General features: G+C 29.8%; 1 protein-coding gene across 2 annotated transcripts in view; it reads right to left on the bottom strand.

Moving 5' to 3' along the window:
- Positions 1-9470, bottom strand: part of LOC108686507 (probable 2-oxoglutarate dehydrogenase E1 component DHKTD1 homolog, mitochondrial) — an 11024-nt gene extending 1554 nt beyond the window's left edge. The window contains exons 1-11 of one of the 2 annotated variants that reach the window (XM_018191848.1): positions 9307-9470; positions 8669-9194; positions 7744-8033; positions 5994-6213; positions 4382-4731; positions 2154-2375; positions 1921-2078; positions 1307-1577; positions 1006-1213; positions 471-883; positions 237-357 (exon numbers count right to left, since the gene is read on the bottom strand). In XM_018191848.1, the coding sequence (XP_018047337.1) occupies positions 237-357; positions 471-883; positions 1006-1213; positions 1307-1577; positions 1921-2078; positions 2154-2375; positions 4382-4731; positions 5994-6213; positions 7744-8033; positions 8669-8813 (2398 nt within the window). In that variant the 5' untranslated portion in view covers positions 8814-9194; positions 9307-9470. The other variant, XM_018191849.1, reaches the window with a different exon arrangement.
- Between the last annotated feature and the right edge of the window lie 2044 nt (positions 9471-11514).

The raw sequence follows: 11514 nt of genomic DNA, 5'->3' as shown, positions 1-11514 counted from the left end.
TCTCTCTCTCTCTCTCTCTCTCTCTCTCTCTCTCTCTCTCTCTCTCTCTCTCTCTCTGTCTCATGTACATAAATTGATAGTTATTACATTGTACGTGTATTAATATTATAATTCATTTATGTTGCTTATATTTTAATGTAATATTATATTTGAATGAAGGCATCGTGAAAGGCAGCAGTAATGGACAAAACGTTTTACATGTATGTGAACAAAGCTAAAGATGAAATATAACATACCGATAATAGTTTTAAAGCTTGTTCGAAGTTCAAAATCCGATAAAGGTGATATTGCTGCTGGATGACGTAATAAAATTTTAGGTGCTATTACGATCAGAGGTTTCCGATAATCCCTTATCATCTATAAATTTATGAAGTGTTTTGAATTATATTTAAATATTTAAATTGCCACTTAGAAATTTATCGCAAATATTTAAATCTTTTCTTTTTATACTGATGAATTCTTTCTCTTACCTGTCTTCTTAATAAATGGAAATATTGTGCTGGTTCACTGGGATTCGCAATATGTATGTTAACATCATCACCATCAACACCGTTTTCCTTACTGTTCGTTAATTGTAAAAATCTTTCAAGCCTGCAACTACTATGTTCCGGCCCAGCACCGTCATATCCATGTGGTAAAAGCATTGTTAAACCGCTACTCAGCATCCACTTTGCTTCTCCATTTGTTATATATGTATCAATAATGATTTGTGCTCCATTGACAAAATCTCCAAATTGAGCTTCCCAAATAGGCAATGTAAACGGTGATGCTATACTTATACCATATTCGAAACCTAGTACAGCTTCTTCAGATAGGATGCTGTTGGCTATCTCTAATTTGCCAGTTTGATTGCCAACCATGGAATTCAGTGGAATAAAAATAGCTAAAAATTTATATCTGTATAATAATAATACTTTTAATAGATGTATACATGATAAAAAATAATAACATTAATTAACATAAATTATATGAATATTTAGTATTCGATTATGTATCAAGATACACCTCCTGTAGATTGATCGACGAGCATTGCGTGCCTCTGCGAAAAAGTACCACGGCCTACATCTTGTCCACTTATTCTTACGTTATATCCTTGATATAATAAAGAACCGATGGCTAACGCTTCAGCTGATGACCAATCCAATGCGTTACCGCTTTTGATCTTTTTTAAACGATTTTGGACATGATTCTTTAATAATTGTGAATGAACAGCCTATATTATAAAATATAATTATTGACGTTAAAACTACAGCTTGTTATCTGGGATATGTAGCAGTTATGATGCAAATTGAATACGTATTCTTACAAAATTTGGTGGCACTTGAACACTTTTTTCTCCGACGAAATGTAGCAAGCCTAATTCAACACCAGTATCCCATCGCGTTATATTAGCTTCAGCTTGCTTCATTTTCGCCCATCTTCCAGCATAAACAAAGGTTGATGGACTCGATGCCTTCGAAGATTCTTTCAGAGTCTTATTCAACCACGTTATATGATTGTCAATGATATTTTCAACATTTTTTCGAGTAAGAATATTGGCGTTTACTAACTTCTCTGCATATCGATCTGGTACAGATCTGTATTAAAAAAGAAATTCATATTATTTTTGCATACTATTACAGACCCTTTATTATATAATTTATTTTTAAAAAATAATGAAGTATTAATTTATTTCTACACAGCACTTTATCCTTGTTTTAAATTAATCCTGATTTCCAAATGCAACGTCCCAAGGACGTCTCAGATAATAATGTCTAAGATGTCCAATAAAAAAAGACATTGTGAGATATCTTATGACAAGCTATTTCAAGGATTATGACAAGCTATTTTTTATACATTGTATCACAGACAGTAAAAAATGGAAAAATAAAATATTTTCAAGATTTAAGATATCTTATGTTCCGATTTTGGATGACTTACGCACGATTTTGTATAATTTTATACATGAGGGGGTTAGTGATTGTAGGATCATCTAGTTCATTGTGACCCCATCTTCTGAAACAATTTAAATCAACAAACACATCCTTTCTGAAATATCTTTGATATTTAAAGGCTATTCTTGCAGCTCGCACAACCATCTACAATATATTTTTAAATTATTATAAGTAAAAATAAGTATTAGTAAATATTAGTATTTTACTTCGAAGATATACCTCAGGATTGTCACCGTTTACATGAATTACAGGTGCAGATATAATTTTCGCTAAATCTGTGCAATATCTTGAGGATCGACTCCTTGAAGGTGGAGATGTAAAACCTAATTGATTATTAATTATTAAATGAATTGTACCACCAATTTCAAAATGTGGCGTTTTGCTTAAAACTAAGCATTCCTGATTAACTCCCTGTCCTGGATAGGCAGCATCTCCATGTATCTGAACATTTTTAATATTAAATAATAATATAAATAGACATTTTGAAATATAAAAGAGAAATAACACAATTCAATAAAAAGAGAACTATTTTTTACATTTTTTTATGTTCAACTTTGATTAATTGTTTCATATTAACTTTGTAATTTTTTTTATTTATTTGACACAAAAATTTAAACTTGTATTAAATATAGCAGGTACTTATCGAATACGAGGGTTTTCGAAAATTCTATTAGATTATTACAAAAAACTGAAAATATGTATTGTTACAGTCGTAAATAAAATATGTTTCTTAACTTTTATTATACAGATTTTCTTTCAATATTTAATTTTTTGTTTAAGCTTTAATTTGTACAAGTATACATATTTTAAAAAATGTTTATAATTATTTAAATGGTATCGCTTTACATTCTTTTATTTAAATTTGTATCTCAAGAAAAATATGTAACAATTAAAAATATACAAGAATATTTTTTTAACTTTTGTCAGTAAGTGATATTACGTTGTAAAGTTGGTGATATTTCTAGCAACATTCGACGTCCTTGGATATCCGAGATATGTCTAAAAAAGTTCCGTTTATGTTACTGTACGTTGGACGTCCCAAGTAATTTGGATGCCTATATTAAAGTTATTTCTAGATATTTTAAAAATGTCTAAGTCTGTACGTCGTCAATATGTCCAATTATCAAGCAGTGTGCAATATCTGTATCATTACAGGGATACAGCGAAGTTCAATTATTCGTATTTAAAAAGTCATATCGAATAAGATACGATACGATGAAATTCCTCAGTGAAATATTTTTATCCTTTATTTGATAAAATAGCAATGAGATGATGCCTTGAAGGTGAATCTCCGAATTCCAAGATAAAAATTAATAAAGTTTTTAGTTCTCGTATCTTATGACAGCTTTCTCTTTTTTCCAAAAATTTAGATATAAGAAAAGAATAATACTTTTATATTACTCTTTTGTGCCTCCAATAGAGACTCAATTCTTTGTGCCACTGAGGTAGCAACGATTTTTATTAGATGTCTTTAAGCGGTACACTTGTAGATACAAAAGGACGCACGTATCGGATATCTTCGGGGACATATTCGGTCCATGTATGACAAACGCAATGTCGTTTGAATGTCCATACAACGTCGAATTGTTGCATCATAAATATGCAATCTTTTTGAGGACGAACATTTTAATGTTGTTGCAATAACGTTTCAGTAATTCATTTTGTAACGAATTTTCCATGTTTTTGTAAATTTAATTTCTATTCATGGTTATGACTAGATGATAATTACTAAATTAAATTCAAATTCCTATTCGAAAGATGACATAATAGATCATGATAGAAAAAAACTTCTTAGTGATGAAAGCCTTCCTCCATCATGATACAGGGAGTGAGAACATGCTCCTGGGAACCATACGCATATAATTAAAAATTCTTTCTTGGACAAGTTGCCAAGTAATCATGAAAATCCCCGATATATCTTTTCATTACCTTTTGTATTTATGTTAAATTAAATAAAAATTAATAAACATTATACCAAATAGTTATACCAAAATTTGCAGAATTTACTAAATATGTAAATGTATAAAAGTGTGAAAGAATATTTACAGTAGTTTTCTTTAAAATAATTCGTAGAAATAAGCTACATCTTCGCGCTCTAAATAGCCCTTTGGAACATTTCCTTAAATAAAACTTTTCCGACGCATTACAAATTATAGCTGTAATAATTTAATAATAAAGTATATCACAATTAATTTTTTTTACAAACTCCAAATTTTTCAAAATATAATTTAATAAACATATTAAAGATTAAAATTATATTCAGCATAAAGAAACTGCTGAAAATAGTTACTAGATATTTATTTTAAGTTATTAAGAAAAATTATTTTCTATTAAAAAATATAACATACGTATGTTGAAAAAAAGTCTCAATTATATAGGTTTTTAAAATTTGTATTAATGAGAAATTTTTTTGTTAGTTACATTAACATGTAGCATCTATAATTTACCTGAATATTTATTACTTTATCACTCCATATTGCATCTTCATTATCGCTGTATGCAGCTTCTTTAATTGTCTGCATAACTCCTCGTGTTTTTCCCATCGACACAGGATTTACTATTTCTAAATGCGACGGATTTCGAAGCATAGTTACGTGAAGACCTTTTTTATCTATGTTAAGATCAGTAGAGCTTACGAGGTGGCTGATTACATCTCCAGTACATCTAGTCGCATCCGGAAATTCAGAAAGTCCTTGTAATTTACGAAATAATTTCTCTGGTGGAAAGTTTAGTAGTCCCGTTAATAAATTAAGGCGGCCGCGGTGAGCAGCACAAATAATTACGTGTTCCAAATTATCTAGAGTGATAACGTTGTAATTAAATAATCTTTCATGCAATGAATGGTATTGTTACTAAATAACATTATTATGTATTTACATTCACAGCTTACCTTCAACCATGCATTTAGCATATCATTTACATTATATAAACTAGGCCTTCTAAAATTTGCGATCTTTTCTAATTTTTTACTAAGTCCATTAAATTAGATTTCAGAATCTTTTTTTTAGATTCTAGCCTGATTCGTTTCTTGCACCAAAGAGAAAAATGGGGTAAAACATTTTCTGCCAAGCGATTAGCGATTGCAGCTTATCTTTCTACTGGCTTCAGCAAGAAAACAGAGGTAGAGTGTTCTCCGCTTCTACCGATAGTTTTTGGTAGCTGCTATCGCTAAAGGTAATAGTAAGAAGCAATAAATAACTTGCAACGCATCGATAAGTTACTTTTCTTGTTACAATAATGAATAAAAGTAACCATTATAATTATAAAAAGAGTAATGAGCGATTTTTCCAATCAGTTACATTCGATTTCCCCAACTCTGGTATATTATCATTATTAGAGCCTGGATTAGGAAAGTTTTGAGATCGTGTCAATCATAGTTAGCTCTTCTATCCCCCACCGCTGCGTCGCTCGCCACGGCTTCGGTTGGCTAATCCGAACTCTAATCATTACGTTCCCATTTTATTATTATATAAAAATTTGCAACATCAAATTGTTATTATAAAAAAGTATCGATAACGGTGTTACACGTACTTCTATTCTTTAATTATTATATATGTACCTTGATATAAAAATAACATTGATTCATAATTTTCTCTAAAACTTAATTTTTTTTTAAGAAAAAGAGGTAAAAGAAGACAGGTATATATGTATAATATGGCTTGATGCTACATTTTTCTTAAAATTTTCACTGCACACCTATGAAAATATTAAAACTATTAAAAGTTTATTTTTCAATTCTTTGAACTGAAAAAAGATTAGAAAAAAATCGCAAAGTTTAGATCATAAAGTCTGGTTACCTTATAAATATAATATTCAAATACTTAAAAATTTTTTTAAATTTTAAAGAAATCTTATTGCACATGTAAAAGTATTATACATATTACATATTTTTTATAAATAAAAACTTAAGGAATAGAAAGTTGCGAATCTACACAATGTTAATCTACACAAGATGTTTTATGTGATAATAAATGATGTATATTTAAAAATTTTTTATATACTTAGTATCATATTTCAAAAAAAATCTAGAAGGAAATTAATTAAATATTTGTTAATTACCAAAGGCACATAGTTTGAAAAGCTCATGAAAGAAAGCCATCATACTCTCGGCTCCTTCTCCTCCATATCTTTTTAAACTGACAAACTTTATGGCCAGAAAGTTATCAAAAGCTTGACTTTTGAGCATTTCCGTGGCTATCGTTTTACGTGCTTCATTATTTAATGGTTCGGCTAAAACTCTTTCTACAGTTTCGGCAAACCATTCCCTCTCTTCTTCCGTCTACTCGAAATAAAAATTTCCTTATTAACATTTCGATTATGATTTATCATTTATGATATGATCATCAAAATAAGGGAGAGTTGGCTAAGTGTGACCAATGGTTAAATCCATTGTAATTACTTTTTAAATAATGAAATAAGGTGACAAATGCTAGTAACATTGTCATTTTTGTTTTGCTTCAAAATTTAACGGATTAATAACTAATGTATAAACACTAATTAAATATAAACGATGTTGAATAGATATTTAAATTAAAACTGATAACGCAATTGTAACACTCGCATGTTACAGTTCTTTGAAGTAAACAAATGCGATAATCCTGGAAATAGTCTCATCATCAATCATAGTTATTGTAGGTGTTTGTAATAGAAATTATCAAGACGACCAAATTTCAATGCTACTGTTGTTAATAAAACTACTCCCAACAATAGAATCAACCGGTACAAAGAAGCTACTTAGAAATTACTTATTGTAATCAAATGTGACTATAAAATTCAATTTTATATATTATTAATCCACTACTAACGGAAAGTCTTGCAGTTAAGGAACTCCGAGTGGTAATGTCAATAATGTCCTTTAATGTTATAGAACAAAGTGTAAAGATTGGTTTCGACAAATATAGATTTGAAAATAAAAAAACGACGGCAAAATAATTCGAAGGTTTGTTTTTTAATATCTAAATTTTTCGTGGAATGTAAACAATTCATATCAAATTAAAAAGAATAGAGTGTGTTTTATTACGCGGAATCATAATAGAAGTTACAAAGAGTCTCAACAGTCGGGACATGTAGCGACAGCCAATGAGAGTCGCGCTTTCTTCCAAGATGTCCTGCCATGGCTGTCGCTGATTAACGACAATCACGATAAGAATCACGTTTAAAGAATCCCGCTACAGGAGTCGAAAATCGCAAGAACCGTGAATCAATCAATGACAAAACCTCACGATAACTTACAAATCTTTTAAAAAACTTAAATAAAATATTTATTTTTATTATTAATACATAATGTGTGTGTCTATCATAAATACCAATCATATTTATAATTTTCTTGAACCCAGCCAATACTTATCCTAAGATTTCTTCTTTGTAACTGAATATTCTTAACAGTTCATTTGTTTTCTTTTTCTCTCCAATGAAGAGCTAATCATGCAAAAAATTCAAAAAATTAAAAAAAACAGGCCTCTTATTCACGTAATATATAATGGATATTATTTTTTTATATGTAAATTATGGAGTGAATATTATTTTAGATGTATAATGGCTGTTTATTAGATTTCTAAGGATAAATCGTGAGGATATTAAAAATATATTGATAAAAATATGATATAAATATATCAAATATTTATATGAATATTTATAAATCGATATAAATTATTATTATAAATTCTATGTGGGAGTAGATAATAAATATTATTCTTCGGTAGATGTACGCTACAGTACATATTGTTTCAATTAAAAAAAATTAATTATTAGATTAATTCGTAGTTTTTTTTGTATATAACTGTGGAATTTTACTGAATTTGTAAATTACCTCGAGATAATTAAATTCAGTTCCAACAGCACTACTGTAAGTAGCATGTAAAAATTGAATGGCTTCTTCTATTGTTCCTTCATCTTGTTGTGTAAATAAAATTCCTCGAAAACGAACTTTATCTAGCAAATTTAATCCAAAATTCTTTGGTTGCAATTCAGGTAATAACTGTGGTTTACTAGTAGAAATAGGATTTATGGCTGCTTGTTTATGTCCATGAATTCTATATGCATTGACTAATCTGTAAAAATTGCTCTGTCTCGCTCGTTCATCTAGATATTCTTTTGGCACTGAAAATAATAATTATTTAATGAATTCTAAATATAAATAAAATTACAAACCTTTCTATCATGTAAAAAAAATTGCATGCTTTATTGATATGTATTACACAGAGAGAAAAGATTTGCTATAATCGAAAGGACTACAAAATATTTTTATCTTTTTTTTACAAAATAAAATAGCTTTCGATATATAATTTATTCATTTCAACGTTGTTCATTACACAATAACCAAGAATGAATACAACATTGATAAAGAATTGACACTATAATATTCAGCAATATTCTTTCTATGCTGTGTGAGTAAATCGTAACGATAAGTGCAACGAAACTGCAATCATGATTTCGCGATGCTTCTGATAATCTATGTTATAATTAGATAATCTATGTTATATTAGTTCAACACACTGTTGCAAAATGTTAAAGTTATTTTTATCTTTACATTTTAAGGTTTCTTGTTTCTAGATTGAATTAAAACTCTTTCGCCAAATATAAAAAGATGTATCTATTTTACTTTATTCCAAAAATACATAGCTCAGACACAGAAAATCGATCTTTAATATCAAGCAGACAAAAACACATAAATACTTGTGCAACAAAAAAAATTAAATTCAACATTATTTTTAATTTTTTAATAAGACAAATACCTTCGAAGTACCTCCGTTCATTCTGCTTATACCCATAAACACCATTTTCGCTGTGATATGATTTATCATTGATACAGTAGAGCAACCATTTCAATCTAAAGTTTGAATTGCTTTTTCCTATCATAAATCTTCCTATTATGTACATTATGTAAATGCTTTTGTGAATGACAATTGTAGACTAAACAATTGTAAACGTGACGCTCTTATGTCGATCGAATGTCTTTACTAACGAGATTAGTCTCCCTTCCTCTGTAATATCCTTTCTTACGTTGTGCATTACGCTATTTCAATGCTTGTTGAGTTCCTTATCTGTTATGTTCCTTATCTCTCACTCTCTCTCTCTCTCTCTCTCTCTCTCTCTCTCTCTCTCTCTCTCTCTCTTTCTGTGCGCGTGTGTGTTTTCATTAAATTATTTTTCTCAAAATATAGATAACTCATCGCAGCATTCATCAGCCTTGCTATTACTTTTGTTTGTTACAAACAAAAGATAAATATTAAAATATTAAATATTTATTCTGTGTATTAACTGTAAAAAAACAAATAAATTTCAATATAATATTTGATAATTATAGTTTAGTTACCCCACCTCAAAAATCAATAAAATTAAGGTTAATTCTTCTCTCTGTCAGAATAGCTACCTCATCTCCAATTTCGATGAAATTAGGCTCATTCGACACATTTTTGTGTAAAATGAAAGAATCTGGTAGAAAAAAGTCCGGGAGTGCGAATATTCCTACAAAGTGAGATATTGAGCGTTAAAGTTGGCAACTATTGAGGTTAGAAAATCTATCATGCGGAGTGTTTAGACAGTAGTACTTATTGGTTCCGCCCAGTGTTGCCAGATAGCGGCGAAGCAATTTCCCTGTTGGAATATGATAATCTCCATAGTTCATCCTATTTCTATTTTTCCCAAAATTTCTGTGTTTCCAAATTTTCCGCTATTATCATCTATTTCTCTTAATTCACAAAATTTTTGTTTTTTTTTACAATTTTATTAAAATTAAATCATATTTTTTTATTAACATATCATAATTTAGAATTATAATAAATATGAAACATAGATCATCACATGCTGTGTAATCTTTGTTATACAGCATTGGTAAAACCGTTTTACGAAACAGGCCAATCTCTGTTCCTCAAGGTTCGGAAGAATAGAACGACTGTGATTGGTCAGTTTTATAAAACGGTTTTACCAATGCCGTAGTAATATAAAGAAAAATATTAAGTACTATAAATTAATTTATAGTATTTATTATATTAATTATACAATAATATAACGAATAATATATTGTTATTGTGCAATATAAGAGAAGAAACAAATAATGCATATAATTTTAATATAAGTCTAATACGGGATTTACAATGGAACTCGTAGTGGTCGCCTTAAATCATAGAAAATTGACCAACCAGTTAAATATGCGAAGTATAATCGATTGGTCATTTTCTACTAAAGACCACTGTCGCTACGACTTACAATGTAGACTTTGTATTAGAAAGCAGGGTTGGATAGTAACTAGTGAAAATGTTAAAAGTTGAAAAAAAAGTAAAAAAATTAATAACTTTTAATTTAACTTAGTTAATTTTAAATGCATTAAATATTAACTTATCTAAGTTACTTTTAAACGTTAACTATTTAATTTTTATTATAGTTAAAAAATTTTCTTATCCCTTTTAAATATCTTAGAAAAATATAATGAGACTAAGGGGGTATATTAGTAATCTGTTCATATTTCAAGACCATTTGAAGTAATTTCTTAATACAGCCCACTGTTTATACTGTTATGTCATAAGCCTTAGTGCGGATCTACAATAGGGTTGCTTACTCAAGGAAACAAACCGCTTTTTTTTGATTTTCTGATGGGACAATACATGATTCGCTCATCCGTTGATCCAGCCCTTTTACGACGCCCATCCAAAAGTTAGTCATATTGAATTAGGCCTATAGGTTGCAAATTTGAAACGGTTGGAGTTAGAAAGTTGGAGAAATGTAGTCTTCGACGAGCAATGTCCAACGCAATATCGACCGGAAGTCCGTGGCGATCACTAGTGGCGAAAAAAAAATATTAAAATTTTTTAATACAGAATCGAATGAAACGAGACATGATCCATTTTCATCCGTTGGAATTTTCTTTCTACCTACTTCCGTTCGAGGAAGTCGACACTTAAATTTTGAATGGTTGGTCCTAGAAATTCGGGTTCTGAGACATTGATGTTCATTTTAAAAAGATTCTTCGATTTCCGATCGGACCTCTCTTGTCGCTATCCCTTTTCGTTTAGGCTGCGTAGGAAGTGTTTCGGTGAAATTTCTCAAAATCCCATTGAAAAAAATGGGAAAAAAATTATACCAATCGACTCAGGAGGTCGAGAAACGTACTTTGGACCCATAAATTTGTGACAAAATTTTTTGAAAATTTTTTCGAAATTTGTTGGGGGACTTGATTTATTTCGAATTTTCGAAAAATTTTGTTTTTGATTTTCTGATGGGTCTATTTAGGATCGACGCTTATCCGTTGGAATTTTTGGCTGCCTACTTGCGAAACGGAAGTGACCATTTTTCTCGCGAACGGTTGAAGATAGAGATTTGGTGTCTGGAGCAACGTTGTTGCATTTCAAAAGATGCGACAAATGCCGTTTGAACTATGTCTCTATCTATTTTCATTTATGCTGTGTACTCATAGACCGAGCATTTTTCAAGTTCAGTCGACGATATTCAAGATACGAGGTAGGGTCGGTAGGGCATTGTTGTTTCGTTTTCAAAAATACGTCGATTTCCGTTGGAATCGTATCTCTAAGTAGTTTCTTCCAGGCTGTGTACTCTTGGACCGAAAGAATGAAAACGAGCATTT

The sequence above is a fragment of the Atta colombica genome, unplaced genomic scaffold (assembly GCF_001594045.1).
Source record: "Atta colombica isolate Treedump-2 unplaced genomic scaffold, Acol1.0 scaffold187, whole genome shotgun sequence".
Lineage (NCBI taxonomy): Eukaryota > Metazoa > Arthropoda > Insecta > Hymenoptera > Formicidae > Atta > Atta colombica.
Note: the sequence above shows the minus strand (reverse complement) of the source record. Positions and strands in the feature narration are given on the sequence as shown.